The 20268-nt window shown below is 37.7% G+C and overlaps 1 protein-coding gene across 2 annotated transcripts; it reads left to right on the forward strand.

Annotated features, from left to right (window-relative positions):
- LOC104223176 (cysteine--tRNA ligase, chloroplastic/mitochondrial) lies at positions 1-10639 on the forward strand. Of its 2 annotated transcripts, none has more exons than XM_009774551.2 (9): positions 1-509; positions 1791-1858; positions 2387-2548; positions 3867-4037; positions 6055-6336; positions 6452-6577; positions 7135-7338; positions 9583-9684; positions 10166-10639. In XM_009774551.2, the coding sequence occupies exons 1-9, from the start codon at positions 452-454 to the stop codon at positions 10400-10402; spliced, it is 1410 nt and encodes a 469-aa protein (XP_009772853.1). In that variant the 5' UTR covers positions 1-451; the 3' UTR covers positions 10403-10639. The 2 variants fall into 2 exon arrangements, with proteins under 2 accessions (XP_009772853.1, XP_009772852.1); XM_009774550.2 differs by having other exon boundaries at positions 1795-1858.
- The last annotated feature ends 9629 nt before the right edge of the window (positions 10640-20268 follow it).

The following is a 20268-nucleotide window of genomic DNA, read 5'->3' on the forward strand; positions in this document are numbered from 1 at the left end:
TACAGAATGAAATTGCGGATAGAGCACCACCACTCGCTCGGAGCGAAGCTATTCCACAAATCGGCGGCCACCGGCTCTCCTCCTCCTCCTCCTCTGCCGTCGTCGTCGCGGTCGTCGTATTCATCTCTCTGAATGGCGACGCTGTTAAAATTCTATAAACCATTGTTACCTTCCCGCATCTCACGTCTCCCAGTTCGCTTCCACAACTTTAAAACGCTCATCGCCGCCGCCAGAAACCGACCGAGGGTTCGGTGCCTGAGTACAACAGAAAATTCAAACCATAAAGTGAATATAACAGAGAGTAACGGCGCCGCCGTTGACGGTGACGGAACAGAAACTCAATTGAAGAAACAACAACTTTGGTTACACAACACAATGAGCAAACAAAGGGAACTATTTATACCAAAAGTGCCGGGAAAAGTTGGAATGTATGTCTGTGGTGTAACAGCGTATGACCTCAGCCATATCGGCCATGCTCGTGTTTATGTTAGCTTTGATGTTCTTTATAGGTGCTCCCAATAACCACCTTTATTTTCTTACATACGTGTTAATATGTTTATTTTTTACGAATTTCTGCCGCTATTTATTTACTATGAAAAGTACAATTATACATCAACTGTGCAGGGAATCACCTAAGTTCTCACCTCTATACACAAATTTTGATATTTTCTAGAATTTGATTTATTAATGCACATCTCTGTATATAACGATTTCAAACTTTCAATATCTGTCTGAAGTCCTAAACTTTACTAAGATTTGATTTAGAAAGTGCACATCTTGTTGGTAACAATTTCAAACTGGTAACTTCTGTATCAAAGTCCTAATCTTTTGTGTAAGCTATGTCATAAAGTGAACATCTTTAGTTTTTTTTTTCCCAACCTTTGTTTTTTTCTTTCTCTAATTTTTCTTATTATATATAGTGGGAAGTTAAAGGGGAAATAGGGAAGGGGATTACAAGGTGCGGAATCTAATCTCTATAACGAGGTGAATGTTCAGGTAGCCAACCAATTGGACAAAATTCCTTTTTCCCGACCTTTGTAGGTAAAATTTCAAAGGCACGCACGTGCACACACACACATTCATACACATATATAAACATACCTGCATAAGTACGTGTGTATAACACTTATGTGTTTGTGTCTCTGTATGCTTTTTGTAATTCTTTTATTGCGTAGGGGATAGGGGAAGTGAAAAAAGGGGAAGGGAAAAGGAGAGTGAGATTCAAATATGTGTGTGTGTGTGTGTGAGAGAGTATATAAAATACATTTTCATGTTTGTGGCTGTGTATGTTTTTATTTTAACTTCTTTTATTAAACAGAGTGACGGGAAGGGAAAATGGGACAGTGAGATTCAATTACCTTTTGTATGGGAGACTCCCACTGGTACCGATATGCTATAATTGGTAAAATAGAAAATTGTGAGATTCTGTGTTTATATGTATGTATTTGTGTGTAAATCAGGCAGGTAACTGAAAGTAATGTTGATAAACACTTTCTTTATCCTGGTGAAAAGTATCTGGTACAAGTTGCTGCTGTGAAGTAAGTTGCATGCTGGTATAGAAAAATAGGGAAACTAGAATTGTTAATCCCTCCATGATGATGGTCCGGGAGATTTGAGTTTTAAACGAAAATTGATTTTTAGGTCATTTCACTTCAACCTTAGAACTTAGTTGTTTTGGGAACCAAATCAAATTTGCTATCTATTATTTGTGGATTCCTAAATATTTGTCCAGAAGTTTGATTTGAGTAACTAATCAGATATTCTTGCTTTTGTCTCTTTTGGAATATTAGGCAGATACCTAAATTATTTGGGATATGAGGTCAATTATGTCCGGAACTTCACCGATGTTGATGATAAGGTGAGCTACCGTTTTTCTTTCAAGAGTTATATATTTTTTTTCCAGCTTTATCTTCTCTGCCATTGCCTGCATTGTGCTTTGAGAAAGGCTAGATCCTTGTGACAACATTTCCCACTTATCTTACTTTCTTCACAGAAATTTGTTTCTTCAAGGTCTATTGAAGTTCGTTCTTTGCCATTTTTATTTAAATTTAGCCGCTTCGCATCATGCAGTAGGCCTCTTTTCTTATCACTGTTTGTTCAGAAGTCTGTGAACTTATCCACTCAAGAAGAGATTCTCTTCTTGGTTTGTGGATGTACATCCATGCAATCATTAATGTTATCTGTTAAGCAATAAATTGCAGTTTGAAGCTTCTGCAGTTTTGGTTATTCAATCTCAAACCCAATATACCAGTATTACTTTCATGTTATATTCATGTCACAATTGACGACTATAGGTTCTTGTAGCCATGGAACTTGGTTAGGATTTCAACTACTTTGTTCATATGTATGCCAGGACAGCTGAGTATAATAGTTTCAAATTCTGCAGATTATTGCTAGAGCAAATGAACTGAGGGAGGATCCAATTAAATTAAGCAAACGCTTCTGTGAAGAGTTTCACCTAGACATGGCATATCTTCACTGTCTTCCTCCTTCAGTGGAACCTTGTGTCTCTGATCACATGCCTAATATAATCGATATGATTCAGCAGGTTCTTTCTTGATCGTTTGTGCCTTTTTTGTAATGACTTTTTTGGCTTGAGTAGTTGGGAAAAGTTGTAGCCTCTTGTGGGGTGGGAGCAACCCTATTTATGTGGTGTTAATCTTATTTTTGCTGCTTTTAGTTGAGTTTTGCCTGTTCAGTTGTACAAAATTTTATCAGACGTTCCTTTGATGTACTCTAGCTAGCACCAGTTGTTTTTTTAAACTGCTATGTTTTTTGCTATCAGAAACAGACTCTTTACCTGCACTCGGTAAGGGTCAGGTCTAAGGTCTGCATTAGAGGTGTTTAACGGGCGGGCTGGGACGGGCTGTACCCAAAAAAAAATCAGCCCGTACGGTTATCGTTTCGGGCTGTTAGCGGGTTGTGTTTTTGCGGGTTTTATTGGGCCCATACGGGTTCGGGCTTAAGCGGGCCGGACCGGCCCGGGTTTTTTTTTTTTTTGTAAATTTTGTTTTTCTTATTCGATGTTATTGATACTTAAGTGTTTGCAAACTTTGAAGAATTAAACTGTAATTTATCAATTATTAGGGATGGGAGGGCTATTTTCTTAATGGGGGAGGCCGAAATGGTCATTTGTGCAAAATTTGGCCGTTGCCCAACGGTCATTTTTTTATTTGACTGTTGGCAACGGTCCACAAAATTTTAAAAAATAAAAAATTGTAAGTATAACGGGCTGAACCGGGCTGCAGCCCGTTAAAAGCCCGTTAACGGGTTAGCGGGCTTAGCGGGTTTCGGTGCACCGGTATCCAAAATTTGTTTGTCTAAAACCCGCTCCCCGTCCCAGCCCGCCCTAATATGCTACAGTAACGGGCTGAACCGGGTCGAAACGGGTTGAAAACGGGTCAGCCCCGCCCGATTAACAGGTATAGTCTGCATACACACTACTCTCCCCACACTACCCTCCCCAGATGTGGGATTACACTGAGTATGTTGTTGTTGATATATATATATATATATATATATATATATATATATAGCGTGTGTGTATGTATGTATATTTCCTTCTTTTCTTTTCTTGACATAAAGATATTTGGTCATAAACTAGTTATCATGGATTGATGTATAATCATGGTTTCCAAGATTTGCAAAAACCTTCTTGTATTGACTACCTTCTTAATGTGGAAAAATGGCACATAAGACTCAACATCAAGTTTCAGTTATATCATTCTATGAGCTAGTTTCTTTTTCTGTTTAGTCTTCCCCTCAGTCCCCGCTGTTGAAGTTTCTTTGGGTTTGATTTCCGGGCCACGTAATAGTCCTTTTCCCTACTATGGAGCTTTAACAGTTCGTATGTGCTTCTGCCACAGATCCTCGATAATGGCTGTGCGTATACAATCAATGGTGATGTCTACTTTTCTGTAGACAAATTTCCAGAATATGGAAAGTTATCTGGGCGAAAATTGGAAGATAATAGAGCAGGAGAGCGGGTGTCAGTAGACACAAGGAAGAAAAATCCGGCTGATTTTGCCTTGTGGAAAGTGAGTTTTATAATTATGCATGTTAAGTTTGTTACGTTTGGCAGCATCGTGTATTGGAATTTGAGCACATCTTGATAACTTGACATTCACCATATCCACTTGTTAAAAGAACAAAGCAAAATGCAAATAAGGGAAAAGGAAGCAACAATATGAAAGGGGGGTGGGGGGTGGGGGGGGGTGGTCATGCAATGTGTTTCTATTGTTAGTATTTTTTGTTTCTTTTTCTGTGTGGGTTAGTGCGTGCTCGCTTCATCTGTTTCTGATTGATACTTGATTATTCTTGATATGACTTTGTTTGCGAAGCATTTCAGAGATTGGAATGTTTAATCCCAAGTTCCCTGCACGGAAATTATTAGGCAGCATGATATTTGTATATTATAACAAGTTTTTGCAAAATGCAGCTAGTTATTTGTCTTCTGTTTCAGAAACTTGGTAGCATCACATAACAAATGGTTTCCCCTCTTTACCCCTTAAATGGATACTCTTCAGATGACCTGTTTTGGAAAGTCATGTCTTTCATTAACTCTAAGTTCATTTGAAGAGCTCAAGTTCGATCTAAAAAGAAACTCTTAGATTGTGCTAGCATACATCTTTACCCACTGCAATCTTCTTTAAGGCAAAAGTGCTCATCTGTTGATGGTCTTGATGTGTTCTTACATTTATTCATGATGTGATAAATGCCAAATGCTAGTTTTGTTTCCTCTAAATCTTTCAATTTTATAAATAAAGGAAAGAATCATATGCAATGTTCTCTGCCACAGGAAGTGGTAATAGAGAAGCAATAATTGATGGTTGAATTGGCACAGGAAATTCTAGCTTCCACTCTGTTTCTTTGAATAGTTCATATGCAAGAAAGTTTACTTGTGGTTGGTATAACAATCTCCTGTCATTTAGAGATGATCCTTATCCATTATTTAAAGGAAAAAGGATGACGATTGTATGAGTTGTATTATCCTGAGTTTGGGTTGATTGTTGACAGATTAACTTTTTAATAACCTTAGTATTGCCTCCATTTGTTTTTTACTTTTCCCATCTGGTGATCCTTCCTTGCCAATTGTTTCACCTGAGCGTCGATGTGCAAAAATCATTTTGGAGCTGCTTTTTTTCGACTTCATACACTTTGGTAGGAGAGTGTAACTGAGTCAGTGGGCTTTTGGTTACCGAAGATATGAGCTTTTTCTTTCTTTGAGAAGGTAACATATCCAGTATATTCATAAAATCATCAGCACAAAGGTTGTGCTGGAAGCCAAAATACAAGAGTTACATCCTGTAAAAACAAAACTACAATCCTTGTTCTTCTTATAAGGAGCTTAAAACATCTAAGATTGATTCAGGTATATAGTCTGAACACCAAAAACTAAAAAGAAGAATACAATTCATCTTGATCTTCTGTAGAGAGCTGCTTGTATCATCAAAACATCTAGAATTCCTCTTTCCAGATTGTCCACCAAATAGTTGCTGGGACAATTTTCCATCTGTCCTTGTCTGTGGTAAAGTTTGTCCCTGTATTCCAGCATGATAAAGGTTCAAAAGTTCTCCCTGGCATTACTCATCTAGAACCTCTGAGATTGATAAACAAATCCATAGCTGGCTCGTCTCTTCGCATTGTAGAAACAGATGGCTGATTGTCTCAGCATCCTGTCCACAGAAATAGCATCTTAAAACAATAGGTATACCCTCTTCCTTAGACTATCCTGAGTGAGAACAGCCTCCTTAATCACCAACCAAGTAAAGCATGCCACTTTATATGGAACCTTAACTTTCCATATGTGCTTCCAAGGCCGGAAACTGAGTTGAGGTCCCATCTGATTCAAATCTTTGTATGTGAGCTAACTGTATAAATCCCACTGCTATGTTTTTGCCATCTGAGTGTATCTTCCCCCCACCAAAAGTCCTTTGCATTTTCCCAAAGTGTTATAGAAGCCTGTTATTCTGGGCATCTGCCAATCATATGAGCTACTTAAGCTGATGTTTCTCAACCTCTGCTACTATTTAAGAATTTTATTTTCTCATGCAGTCTGCAAAGGAGGGAGAACCTTTCTGGGAGAGTCCCTGGGGTCCAGGAAGACCTGGATGGCATATTGAGTGCAGTGCCATGAGTGCTGCATACTTGGGATATTCTTTTGACATTCATGGTGGCGGGATGGATCTTGTATTTCCTCACCATGAAAATGAAATTGCCCAGAGCTGTGCTGCTTGTAAGAAGAGCAACATAACCTATTGGATACACAATGGTTTTGTCAACATTGACTCTGAAAAAATGTCGAAGTCCCTGGGGAACTTCTTTACAATTCGGCAGGTAGACTGGGGACGACACTCATGCTTTTCCTTCAGAATTAATGTGTGGAAGGTTGTCTGTTTTTTCCATTTCAGCTTTCTAGTACTTGAGATTGCTTTATTCTGTCTTTCTTCAGGTGATTGATCTTTATCATCCATTGGCCCTAAGGCTTTTCTTAATTGGGACACACTATAGATCTCCCATCAATTACACGATCGCGCAGATTGAGAGTGCATCTGATCGCCTTTTTTACATCTATCAGGTACTTTGATTCTAAATCTCTAAATTGTCTGGTAAATTTACATTAACCTTTTTGGTGACCACTCATGCTGCAATTGTCCTTGTTCTCATTTTTTTTGTAAAATTGTTGCCTGGCATGGTAAATAAGTGATAAGGTGCTTTTAGGAGTCAATTTGTATGTGGATCAGTCCTTGTAAAAGAAAAGAAGTTTGCGGGGCATGTAGGTCTCACCTCAAAAAGAAACAGATGGCTGGGATAGTAGAAAGACTGAATACATAGTTTTTTTTTGAGAAGGTAACGGATTTCAATGTTAATAAAAGTAATCCTTAGCGCAAAGGTTGTGCTAAGAGTAACATAGTTACAAGACCCAAAAAATGACAGAAACTAATCTTGTAACAGCTACAAGGATCCAATCAGATATACGAGAGACTCTACATCTTGTACAAGAGCTTCTTTACACCAAAAGACTGAATACATAGTTCAAGAACTCCATTGTTACAAACAAAAATGCTCCTTATGAGCTTATCTTTATATCGGCCAATGCACAGATATTAACCCGAGTCTTGTCTTTGTTCATAGGCTTTATATGATAGTCAAATTGTTCTCAGCCAGCATGATGAGGCAAGTCGGAAGGATTCCATTCCTGCGGGAACTGCTAGTTGTATAAATAAATTCCAAGATGAATTTTTAGTTTCGATGTCAGATGATCTTCACACTCCTGTTGCTTTGGCTGCTATGTCGGATCCATTGAAATTGATCAATGATCTCTTACACACTCGAAAGGTATTTTTGCTTCAACTAAAATACCAATCAATATCACCTGCCCAAAAGTTTGTAAAAAAAGGTTGAAAGGTGGTGTAACTAATGCTTTGTTCTTACTTTAATGCTTTGTCATGGAAAAGTATTATTGAACTGCTTTTATTGTTTTCTTTTTTCTAAAAGTTAATCTGATATAAAGAGACGGATGATTGAAGATATTACAGCCCCTCATTAGCATAATTATTTTAAAAAGCGAACTAAAGTTTTGGGAGATCAATCATATGCCAGCACAATGGCCTATTGCCAACTGGCTAAAGACGAGTCAAGTTTCTTGCATTCAGAAAAGATGAACATGTCATTAAGTTCCTTTCATCTTTTCTTTCTACTTTTCATCAGCTTCAGCTAGTTGTAGAATTAATTCAAAGGTTAAAAACTTTTGTCCTTTGGCCGCCGCATTAGTAGTTTGAGCTCTATCCTCTTTGCCTTGGACAACTAGATCAGTGTAGACAATAATCACTGAAAAGCAGTTTCTTTGCGCCACATAACGGGCCCTCTAGTTAACTACAGTAACATGTTTCTGGGCCGCACATACTTTATTATCTGCTAAACAACACAGAGGGAGGTCCTTCTAATTTTCTGTAAAGATCATATAATTGCAACTCCTGAAAGCTCTACCATTCTACAAGATTGATGCTATTAGGTGCTTGGTTAGTCGGTGACAATATTGTAACAGGTTAATTGATAATATGCCATGTGCAACCAAGCTAGTGAGAGAACTTTCCAGGTATAGAAAAAGGAGAAAGCTAACCTGCCCACCATCTGGCTATACGACATTCTCAGTTGATAGGTGAATGATAGATCACCACGATAGGACTGTCTGGAACCCGCAAAAGGATGCAAAGAGCTGCCTGTACATGAGAGGTTGCGCACTTTATTAAAATGAATAGATTTGGGGTTTGAGGCTGAATTTGGTTAGTAGCGTCACAGCATGATGACATTGTATACATATGCATCTATTGCAAGTACCAGGTTATCTTAATCATTTTTGCTTATTATGGATGAAGTTTATTCATAAGTCAAACTTTTCTTTTTCTTTTAACTAAAGAAGATCTTATTGATGCCCCTAGGGCCTAGCTCAAGTGGCAAAGGGTGGTGGATTTGTGTCTTAGGTCACAAGTTCAAGCCCCCACACCATGCAAAGCAAAGCCTGGTATTTAAGTGGGGAAGGGTAGAGGGGCGGACCCATTATCCACCGAGTTTCGAAGGCTGCTGTTGGTCCAAAGGATCGGCTCCAGACAGATTTCTCGGTCATAAAAAAAAAAAAAGATCTTATTGATGAGAGGGAATCCTTGTGAAGAATGGATTACAGTTGGGCACAGAGATTGATGTTCTGAGTTAATAGAATGGTTCTGCTCAGTTGTGTTGCAAATCAGTTATCACGTCACTAAAGTGGCGATTGCCCTTAGTCTACAGATATGTTAGAATATCACAGATTAAGTTTTCTTGTATAGTATTTATTTTCTTCAAAAGTCCAACTTCCCCTCAAGCCAGATACAGCAAAGGTTTGTCAACAAAAGAATCCTGCCACATTTCTTTTAAGAAGCCCCAAAAACTCATTTCGAGCAATTTATAATTGATGTTAGAGCAACATATTTTTACAACGCCAAATAGCCTGCTCCAAACGTCATATACAAATGTTTTTATTTTGTATGCCAAATGTACAGTGTAGGAAAATGTCATTATGGCCTTCACTGTTTTGGTGGCATGTGAGATAGATATCAGGAGTGATTAACTCTCTCCGGCTGCATATTTTTCACAAGTCATTTGTATTTCTATTCATAGCAAAAGGCCACGTGGACTTTGAATACAGAGGCCTAATTGAAATCAAGAGCTGGTTATTTGTATCTATTCTTAGTTTAAGTTGGTCATTTGGCAATGGTGAACTCCTGAATGCCTGATTCTGTTGTGAACTTTAATTTCTTTTGTTGAAGAATTACACTGAATATTACTGTCAATACTATAGAAACATTATATAACTGACTGATTAGAAAACAATAATTCATATGTCTAAATCAATGTGATAGGTGCCATTGAGATTATCCTTTCCAGACACTACACGGATCCAATTTCCATTTTTATCATTTGTGTCTATTACTAGAATTGACGTGTTGCACATGTATGGTATAACTTCCCTTCTCTTTGCATCTCCTGGTTAGATAAAATTTAAGGCAAAGGTTTCCTTGACAGTGGCTTTCCATTTTGCTGCAGGGTAAAAAGCAAGGACTACGAATAGAATCACTTGCGGCTTTAGAAAAGACTATAACGAGTGGTCTGGAAATTCTGGGGCTTGTGCCGACCAGTTATGAAGAGGTGCGAAATTTTATTTGCTGTCATAAGCATTGTATTTCGTAAGCTGTAACTTTTTACTGAGGAATTGCTGGTCTCAGTTGTGGTGCAGTTGGTGCATGCTATTTTCGGATGATATTGTGCTAATAACTGAGGGGTGTAAATCGTTTCTCCCCTCTAATTTTGCCTAAATTATCAAACTTTCCTTCCAATTTTACTCTCTAGACATTTTCCCATTCTATCTTAATATCTAGTCATTGATGGATGATTTTATAAAGTGATGTCAATTATCAATCGCTCTCCATGTATATTCTTTTTATCATGATAATTTTAGTTGGTTTTCTTTAAATTTCACGGTAAGTGCTCTACCATTATTCTTCTGAATTGTATGCAAAAGCTCTTCTATAAATTACTGCAATGTACTTGTCGTTCAACTTTTTGTAGCTTATGGATGGTAATTATATTACGGAATCTCACATCTTAAGCATGCTGTTGGTGTCTGTAGGCTTTGCATGAATTGAGGGAGAAAGCTTTGAAGCGTGCAAAGTTGACTGAAGATCAAGTTCGCCAGAAAATAACAGAGAGGGATACAGCAAGGCAAAATAAAGAATATGAAAGATCAGATGCAATTCGAAAAGAATTGGCTGCGGTAGGTATTGCTTTGATGGACAGCCCTGAAGGCACCACTTGGAGACCTGCTATACCACTTGCTTTGCAGGAAGAACAGGTTGCATCCCCTTGAATCTTTTCGCATATTTGCAGTAACCTGCCATGGTATGCGAAATTATGTTTGGCAAATCAAGTTTAGTTCCAATCCAAACTGCGAAAAGGGTTTGGCTGTAACATTTTAGTTTGTTAATCCTTCCAACTAGGAAAACTCAGAAGCTAAGTAAAAGTAGCAAAGTTGCAAATTTTTGTAGAAATATGTAGAAATTTTGCAGAAGCTATTCCTTAAAGGCTTTCCTCTCTTCTCATCTTACCTGCATGCTCCAAAATCCCTATAGGACGGGAAAACAAAAAATAATGGCCTTTATTTGATTCAAAAAGTTTCCTAGTAGCAGGTTAACAGCATATTCATGTTTGTGCGGGGACAGCAAAGGTTCAAATCGTTGAAAGACCTCAAAGAAACATGAATTAGCAAGTATTTTTTCTTTCTTTCTTATTTTGATACAATTTAACATTCAAGCAGGTACCTGAATGGTAAGCAAAAAAGGTATCATTCACGGTTACTACGCTATCGTTAAGCACTAAGCAGCACTGTCTGGCTATGGATATCAGCATCCAGAGCTGTTAAATAGCACTACTCGCTCTATTCCACATTGGCTAGTCTGCTGTTTCGATGGTTAAGGATGTTCTAAGTGGAGGAATTACCTGTAATAATCAGGACTAGGGGCAAAAGTGTTACTGTTGAATAGATCATAATATTGTTTATAACCTCGATCTGCTTTTTTCCCCTTTTCTTTTCTTTTCTTTTCATTGCATGGGGGTAAGGAGACAGGTAGAAGGCCGTAGGAATTGAACCTAACCCACATTTGAATGTATTAGTTTCTGAGCACGACAAGTAGCAGAAACAAGTATAGCTGCTGTGAACAAGAACTAGATAGGAGTATAGCTTACCAAGACCTAAAAGCAAATCTATTTGTAATGGGATCTCGGCCAATGTTGCAGTCCAAATATAGTTTTGACTTTGTAGGTTAGACCACCTCTTGCAATTTGATTAAGTCGTATGGTTAAATGTAAATAAAAGCTGTTTTGGCCATGCTGGTACTGGTACTAAGCACGTAGTAATCAGCTGTTTCCTGTACAATTTTTCATATCATATGACATAAATATTAGCACCATATAGATACTCAAATTGTTTTGGAGACACTTACTAACAACGTCTACAAAATTAACAATATATAGATTCATATAACTACATTTGCTTTGAATATGTAATTATGACAGCGAACCTTTGTTCATTTCTCTATCCCCCCTTCCTTTTCGTTTTTCGATTGTGAAGATGTAATTATGGTATTTGTAAAACTCTCTTACATTTTTACCCATCAAGCGTGACCAAATGTCTCTTTTCATACTATTTTAGATAAATATTAATATGCAGAATTTGGTAATGACTTCACTGGCCATTTCAGTGGAGAAGCTTACTAACCTGAGGTACCTAGTTTCAAAGGAAATAAGGAAAGAAAAAAAAGGAACGCAGTTGTTTTTCCCCCCTCTTTTTTTCCTTACTTTTTCCCCATCTTGATGAAGAAAAAGTAATATTAATATCAAATTTGATAAAATCTCTCTCTTTGTGCAGTTTTAGATAATCTTTAACCAGCAGGATTGTTATGGTAAATACTAGTAATACTCAATCATCTTATTAGGAAACCAAATTTAAACTTACCTAGCATAGCACCTCCCTTTCATTATGTTACCTTAATCATCCCCATATAAAGTATCTATAAATATGAAGTTGTTAGGCATCGGAAAAACATAATAATAATAATAATTCAAAGTAAAGCAATAGACACACTGAAGAGTCACTAACACAAAATTCTTCAATGGCAGCATTCATCAAAGTTCCTGGCTTAGTCCTTTCTCTTGCTTTCATTGCTGAAGGTATTAATCTCACCCCTTTTCTCATTCTTTTACCCTCTCTCTCAAATACCCAAAGCAAAAATTAGATTTTCTCGTTTCTTTATTATTATTTTTTGTGATACTTTTGATTAATATTGGGATACACATGATGTGATATGAATGTTTTGTCTTGTATAATTGGACAATCTTAACATTAATATATGATATACGATTACTTGAAAAATAATCTTCTTTTATCCAGTATTTAGATGATATTACTTTTGGTACCTCAAGTCTTTATGGGTGAATCAAGAATTATACAGTGGGTGCAATTTAAGAATTCTTGCAATTATTTCGGACCCCATATGCATGAAACAAATTTTAAAAATATATAATACCTAATTTAAATCATATGACTAAAATTTTTGAATCCGTGAAATCTTTTATGGGCATGGACAAAGGCTACGAGTAGTGTTGAGGGGTCACTGGACCTTATAAACTTCGCAGAAATGTTATGTATGTATATGTATGTACGTTTATATGAATAACTTGGCACTAAATACTAAAAGCCTTTAAGGGGCATTGGTCGAGTAAAATATATAGAGGTGTTGCCGTCACGTTAAAATCCTGAGTCCGCCTCTGAGTATAAAAAAACACAAAGTTTCAAGAATTAGAAGAAATGAAATACATACAACTACTTATTTTCTTCTTTTTCAGGAATTGATGAGGGTTTCAGATGCAATCCTGGAATTGTTATTAGCCAAGAAAAACTTAGTAGAACTGTCAACGGACAAGAAGTATGGAATACAACTGTGGAAAATACATGTGATTGTGTTCGACTCCATGTTTCACTAAGCATTCCCAATTTCGATTCTGCCGTTAAAGTTAACACTACCGTCATCTCCAAATCCCACGACGATATCTATGACGTTAATGGAGGTCTTCCAATCTATCCACACAGTGGTGTCTTCTTCACTTATGCTGGCCAAAATCTTAACGTTACAACAAATGATCGCACAGAGGCTTGTTCTTGTAAATATTATTATAGAGAATATATTTTCCTTGATTTCTATGGGTTTATACGGTAAAAGAAAAATTATTTCTGCTTGACGGAAATAAATTAAATTGCTTTGTCTTGTTTAAGTTTAAGATGATGTACTAGAAGGAATTGTTGAGTTTGTTGTTTTATGGATGGGATATTTCCGAATAAATTAAATTTGATACGGTAACATTGAGTTTGATCATTATTAAATTTGATGTTTACATGTCCTTATACTTATTTTGTGTGCCATGTTTCTCATCTCTGAGATACGTTCATATCATCTGTTTGGCCGTTATATTCATTACGCGGGATGGATAGTTCTTTTCGAGAGTTCATTCTTCCTTATGTGTTTTATTCGAATTGTAGCTTATTGGAACATAGGTGGCGTGATATGAGATTTTTGATGGTGCTTGAGGTAGCTTATTGCCAGGGCAGCTTGTACTGGGTGAGACGAGGTTGTTGGACTTGGAATCAGTGCAATCAGACTTATATAATGTATGTTAGAGGGAAAATGTCACTAATCAGAGTAGAATGAGGCAATGATTCTTTCAAACAGAGATACTCCCTGAGTGGTTGATGTGGCAGGTCTACACATCTCTTTCGTCGTGGCAGTATTGCGAGAGTTGGAACAAGGCATATAAGTGTTATGAGGTGTATTATGGGTATCAGATTCGTGAAATTGCAGCTATTGTGGTTGGAGGATGTTATTATGGGCATATGACTTATGTGGTGCATGGTGTGATTTCAGCATGGGTGCATGATCATATTTTGGTACATCGTGTAGAGATTGATGCGGTGTTCGTATGTTAGAATCAGACCTGGTAGAGAATTCCGGATGTTGGAATTTAGTTCTAAGGCTTGAGGGCTAACATAGCTTGAAGGATCTTCAGTTTGGCTCGGGATAATGAGCACCTATGGGTTGTGGTGGCACGGGTAAGTGCACGAGATGTTAAAACAACGATTTTGGGCAACTCCGGAGCAGTTCTTGGCATGTTCGAGGATGAACGCATATTTAAGTGAGGGAGAATGTAACGACCCGACCGGTCGTTTTGAGTTCTAGCACGTCGTTCGGCAATTTGAGGTCTCGAGTAGCTTTACATCATATTTTATGGCTTCTGCGCGTAGTCGAAATTGAATTTCGGGAAGTACAGAGTTGATTCGGAAGGAAAATCCCCAATTCGGAAGCTTTAAGTTGGAAGAGTTGACTAAGGTTTGACTTTTGAGTAAACGACTTCGGAATCAGAATTTGAATACGTTCGTATGATGATTTTGAATTTGGGCATCTGTTTGGGTTGAGTATCGGGTGGTCCAGGAGCATTTTGACGCTTATTATGGAAAGGTGGCATTTTGAAAGTTTTAGAATTTTCTAAGTTTGATTTGAAGTAGACTTGATGTTATTGATGTCCGTTTGAGTTTTTGAGCCTTGGAATAGGTTTGTATCGTAATTTGTGACTTGTACATAAAATTTGGCGTCATTCTAGAATGTTTAGATATGATTCGGACGCGTTCATTGAAATTTGAATGTTTGAAAGTTAAAAGAAGGATTTTGATAGTCGATTCGTGGCGTGTCGAGCCTTTGGATAAGTTTGGATAAGGTATTGAAACTTGTTGGTGTGATTAGACGGGGTCCTGGGTGCCTCGGGTGTTTTTCAGGGTGGTTTCAAACCATTTTTTCTTGTTTTGCTGAGGTTGGTGTGTAAAGCCCCAGAAAATTTTGCTTAGTAATTTAAGATTTCGTGGTGCCAAGGTAGGCCAAATATTTTATCTTGCGTGCAAATGAGGATTAAGGAGATTATGGATATCAATTGGATATGTTAATAAGTGTATAAGTCATAGTAGAAGTGAATTGGGGTCTAAGGAGAGGCCTAAGTTTAAGCCAAGTTGGAAAATTTCATAAGAGACGAAAATTGAGTGCGCACAAGACCTCACTTTGGACAATCATATCTCCAGTTATATAATTATTTGAGTAATGCACAACCTATCAAATAAAATCTCTTTGATTCTAGTTTCCAACGCTTCAAACCGTTCGTCATTCGGACACTCATACCAAAGGTTATGACCAAATTACCAAAAACATCGCAGAATTTTACACTACCGCGCCGCCCCATGTGGCGCGGCTGTGTAAATTATCAGAGTACCTCCAGTTTCGTTTCTAAACACATTTTTCCTTACCATGTCGCCCCATGCGGTGCGGCTGTGCAAAAATCGGGGTTTTTGTTATAAAACGACCTCATTTCGTCAAATAGATTCAAGGGACCATTTCTTGAGCAAAAATCTGATATTTTTAGAGTGAGAGAGTGCCCTAGAGTGAGAAAGTATCCCTCATCAATTCTTCTATAACTCTTGCTCAAATCTTAAAGGATTAACAAGGAAAACCACACTAGGCCTTCATCCTTGAGGTAAGATTCTATACCCTAACCTTTAATTTCGAATCTAGCTAAAGATGGGTAATTATAAAGAATGTTTGTGGGTATTGGAGTTGTTATCTTGCTTGCATGTGTTGTCAAAGGTTGTAGAAATATTGTTGAGCTAAAGATGGTAAAGTATGGGTTGTGGGTTGATGAAATCCTTTATAAAAAGACCATAAAGATTTAACGCACATATGATGTTTGATAAAATGCTCGAATGAGCTACAATTATGAATATCTTCCTAATTTCTGTTCAATTTTGTTATGTCTCGAAGTAGATTGGCATTGCTAGAATTTCCGGAATGTTGTAGTAACTTAAGGAAAAACTCATTGAGGTATGTATGGCTAACTTTAACTCTTGTAGAATCCCCTTGTTGTAACGAGCATACGGTATGTGTACCTTGTATGAAAATATGTGTATTGATTGTCTTAGTTGATTTCCACACCACCGTGTTATATGTGATTGTGAAAAGTGATTTGATGTGCCTACCTTATTATGTGCTAAGCTTGTAAATGCTTGAGGATGACGATATGGGAGTATGTGTTAACGAATGAAAGAACGTTAATGTGTCCAAATGTGGGAATGTGTATAATGGCAAAAACCCTGCGTGGTAAGTAATGAAAGATGGTATTGTGAAATGACGTAAATGAGTCAAACGATTACGACAACACCTTGTACATGAATTACTGCTTGGTGACATCTATGGTGTCTTGGGCCCAAATGTATGAATTGTTGATATGAACTTGTGCTTCCTTGAAATGATGATTCTTGTGATTAATATGCTTTGAACGTTGTTCGTTACGTCTCGCGATATAATGGTCTAAGTAAATAGTAACAAACCAAGTGTGTGTGTGTGTGAATGTGGTAAGAACTGTGTAACAAATGATGGAAAGAAATCGTAATTGATGCAATTGAAACAACTGTGGTAATATCATACGTGACTTGTCGCGGGTAATTATCGTTGTGACTTAAATTGTATATGGGTTGTTGTATATGATGGAAATGGTATTGATGTTATGCAAATTCTTTGTGAATTATTGTTGTTGTCGTGTGAAATTTGATTGTCCGGTGGGATCGGGTTGTGCGCCGCAACACGAAGTTATAAGGTGTGGGTTGTGGTGATAAGGGTGGCCGAGGTAATAAGGGTGAAAAAGTGATCAAAATCACTATTGAAATGAAAATATGTGAAAGTTGTGAAACCATTTATGTGATGAAATAATGTTGAAAGGGGAAAAGGAGAGATTGTGGAACTTGTTTGGCTTTGGTTGTTCCTTTCATGTGCATTGGATTGTTGATTCTATTACTGTTTGTTACCTGTGCATTTCTTGATTTTACTTGGGGTAAAGTTTGTTCATACATACCAGTACAATTCAAATGTACTGACGTCCCTTTTGCCGGGGGCGCTATATTTGTGTTATGATTGTAGGTGGTTCTATAGCAAGTACTCCAGTCCACCAACAGTAGCACTCCTTCACTTTCCGTCAGCTGTATTGGTGAGCCCCTTTTTCCTCTCGGGGCCCTACGTGGCTCATGCCGCTTTTCCTCCCGGAAATCCTATTTTGGTATTTGCGTAAGGTATAGCCGGAGCCTTGTTACCGGCAAGTATTATAACACTCTTTTGTATCCCTAGAGGCTCCGTAGACAGGAAATGTGGGTTATGTACTTATGTATTTTGTATTTGGGCAGTGTAACTTGTAAACCACGCTAAGTAACCATGTATATTATGTAAATCTCGTAAGAATGTGTTTAAATCATAAATGGCTATTTCACTTGGTTAACGGATAATGAAAACGCGGGGTAGTACGTGGGATGGGAAAGGCACCCAGGTCCGCTTGACTGGGGTTACCCGGTCGAGCGCCGGTCGCGCCCCTCGGTTTTGGGGCGTGACAAACTTGGTATCAGAGCCTATGGTTTTAAAGTGTCCTAGAATGTCTCGGAGCCGTGTGTAGTAAAGTCCTTCTTATTGGTGTGTTGTCAACCACATCTATAATTTGGAGGCTACATGGATATTTAGGAATGTTACCTTTCTTCAACACTCCAGATCGTGCGATAAAGCTTGACTATAAGATTGTCTTCTAACTCGTGCGTTGAGATTTGAGATAAGTTTAAATGTTCTTTCGTCTATTTCAAGTAATGTTGTCATATGGAATGACAAATGGGAAAAGGCCTGAATATTAAGGAGATGGCACATGTATTGTGTTGAACGAATGGTACGAATATATGAGATACGTACATCGTACCAGAATCATAATTTATTCGAGAAAAGTGTTAAAAATGATTGCCACCTCTAAAGAAACATAGAATTGATAAGTGTTATATAAGATTGAATAGCACATGTGGATAGTGTGAGAAGTATGTAAATGATCCTAAGGTGTAAAAGAAAATTTATTGTATAAGCATGTGATATATCTAAGGCATGACTAAGAGAGTAATGAAAAACATGTAGGTCTCTTGCGGGAGACAAGAAGCTATGAAAGGAGAGTCAATTGAACCCCGCTGAGAAAACCCATGTACATCGAACTTTATAAAAATACAAAAGTGTACGAACTGATATTACACTCCTAAAGGATATTGATATGAGGAATTGAAATCCCAAACCCATGTGGCTGAATAAGAGTAGAGAACTTATGAGGTTAATACCATTGTTACTTCAATCTCCCTAATAGTCGAACATATATGTGAGGGATAGAGAAATGAAACATATGTCTATGAAGTTGCTAAATTCAAGACTTGTGTCAAAATCCGGGACATTCTCCCTAAGTGGGGGAGGAAGGGCCATAGCAAGGCCATTTAAATACAATGAAACAAGAGTAAGACCATATAGCTTTGATGTTTGAATATTTTTGTTGAAGACAGGCGTAGTCTAGAAAAGTGATAATGGTTAAATGTGATTATCTGAAAGGACATGCTAATGATAGACCACTAGTACCTTCAAAAAGGTGGAAGGTTAAGGAAGGTAAATTCTTCATACATGGCAATGTGAATGATAGGGTCAACGATTCTAGAAACTAAGAGTAGGTTTGTAAAGGGGCTCTATACTTGTTAGAGGGCTTGGGACAATGCATCCCAAGGAAGTACTATAGATCAAAGGTGAACGTTTTGCAAGTTTTTAGAACGGGTTAATTATGGAATTGCGATTCAACTAAAGTTCCAAGACGTTAAGAAAGGTGGAACGAGTAGGAGAAATAAATGTGATGCTATAATAACCCAAGAGAGTGTTTGGGCTTGATGGAAACCTTACAAGCAAATAAGTGTTAAGTGATATGTGGATGAACACACTTTCCCACGAATATCCTAACAAGAATTAAGAGGTGAGCGGGTTAAAAAAAATTAAGGAAAAAGACCACGTAACATGTGGAAGAGTGCATGGCTATTCACTAGCTAGGAATAATGAGGCGAGAAGAAATAAGAAGAAAATCTATAAATTGAGATGTCCATGGTTATCGCAAAACAGTTCATATCAGAATGGTGGACTCACCTGGAGCACAAGTGTTAATAGAAGGTATAAAGGACTAACCGTAATGCTATCGACTTGGGTGACACTGAATGGTAACTAAAGGAGCTAGAGATAGTTCATGTCTACATATAATGGAAAGTAAGACTACTGGTGGTGAAGTTGCAATATGATAAACTCATTAAACTAGGCACAATGATATTACAAGTTCACGGGAGGTAGACAAGTGTGTGGCAAAATAAGGCTATCAATTATGCACTATGAGCAAAATAGAATGGGAATAAATATTCCATTTAGAAAGAAAAGATGGTACCAATATATTGTTCGGGCCAGTGACGCTTTCTGAATTGAATATGTACGAAGGGTGTTGATATGCGTTTTGGGTGGTGTTGAACAGTAAAGAGAGATCACGAGAATGTTTACAAGGGAAAGTGGAGTGGTTTCTTAAATCCTATAAGGCACACAAAAAGGAACGAGGTTGACCAGGAAAGGTCTGAGCACAATGTTACATTACACTTGATGCAGTGTCGTGCATGTTAATGATATTAAGGTGTGTGCGCAGGCTAGGAGATGTTATTCCTTTGAATTAAAAGGTTCTATAAGAAAACTCATCCAGTAATGTCTTTTGTTGAGAATTTGGAAGAACAAGTTGCAAGAGAAATGTGATATAGATGGTTTACTATTGATAGAACATGGCCAGGTGATCACTTATGCCTCTAGGAAACCCAAGAATCATGGAAAGAACTATCCGGCACATGGTTTAGAACTTGCGGCGGTAGTTTTTGTATAAAGATTTGGCGACATTATGTGTATGGGGTCCACGTTGATGTATTTATGAACCACAAGAGCCTTCAATATATTTTTAAACAAAAGGAGTTGAATCTGAGACATAGAGGATGGCTCGGGCTACTCAAGGACTATGATATTGAGATTCTCTATCACCCGGGAAAGGCCAATGTTGTGGCGGATGCTCTTAGACGGAAATCTATGGGTAGTTAGCTCACTTGGAGATATATCAAAGGACGTTGGCCAGGGAGGTTCACCAGTTGGCTAGTCTAGGAGTTCGTCTTACGGACTCTAGTGAAAGAGAGTAATTGTGTAGAATAAAGCTGAATCGTCGCTTGTAGCGGAGGTCAAAGGAAAG

The sequence above is a fragment of the Nicotiana sylvestris genome, chromosome 8 (genome assembly GCF_000393655.2).
Source record: "Nicotiana sylvestris chromosome 8, ASM39365v2, whole genome shotgun sequence".
NCBI lineage: Eukaryota > Viridiplantae > Streptophyta > Magnoliopsida > Solanales > Solanaceae > Nicotiana > Nicotiana sylvestris.

Coding starts and splice junctions, on each gene's coding strand:
- LOC104223176 (XM_009774550.2), top strand. CDS start 133: ATGGCGACGCTGTTAAAATTCTATAAACCATTGTTACCTTCCCGCATC. Junction 6,578..7,134: donor GCCTTTTTTACATCTATCAG/GTACTTTGATTC, acceptor CTTTGTTCATAG/GCTTTATATGATAGTCAAAT. Junction 9,685..10,165: donor TGCCGACCAGTTATGAAGAG/GTGCGAAATTTT, acceptor TGGTGTCTGTAG/GCTTTGCATGAATTGAGGGA.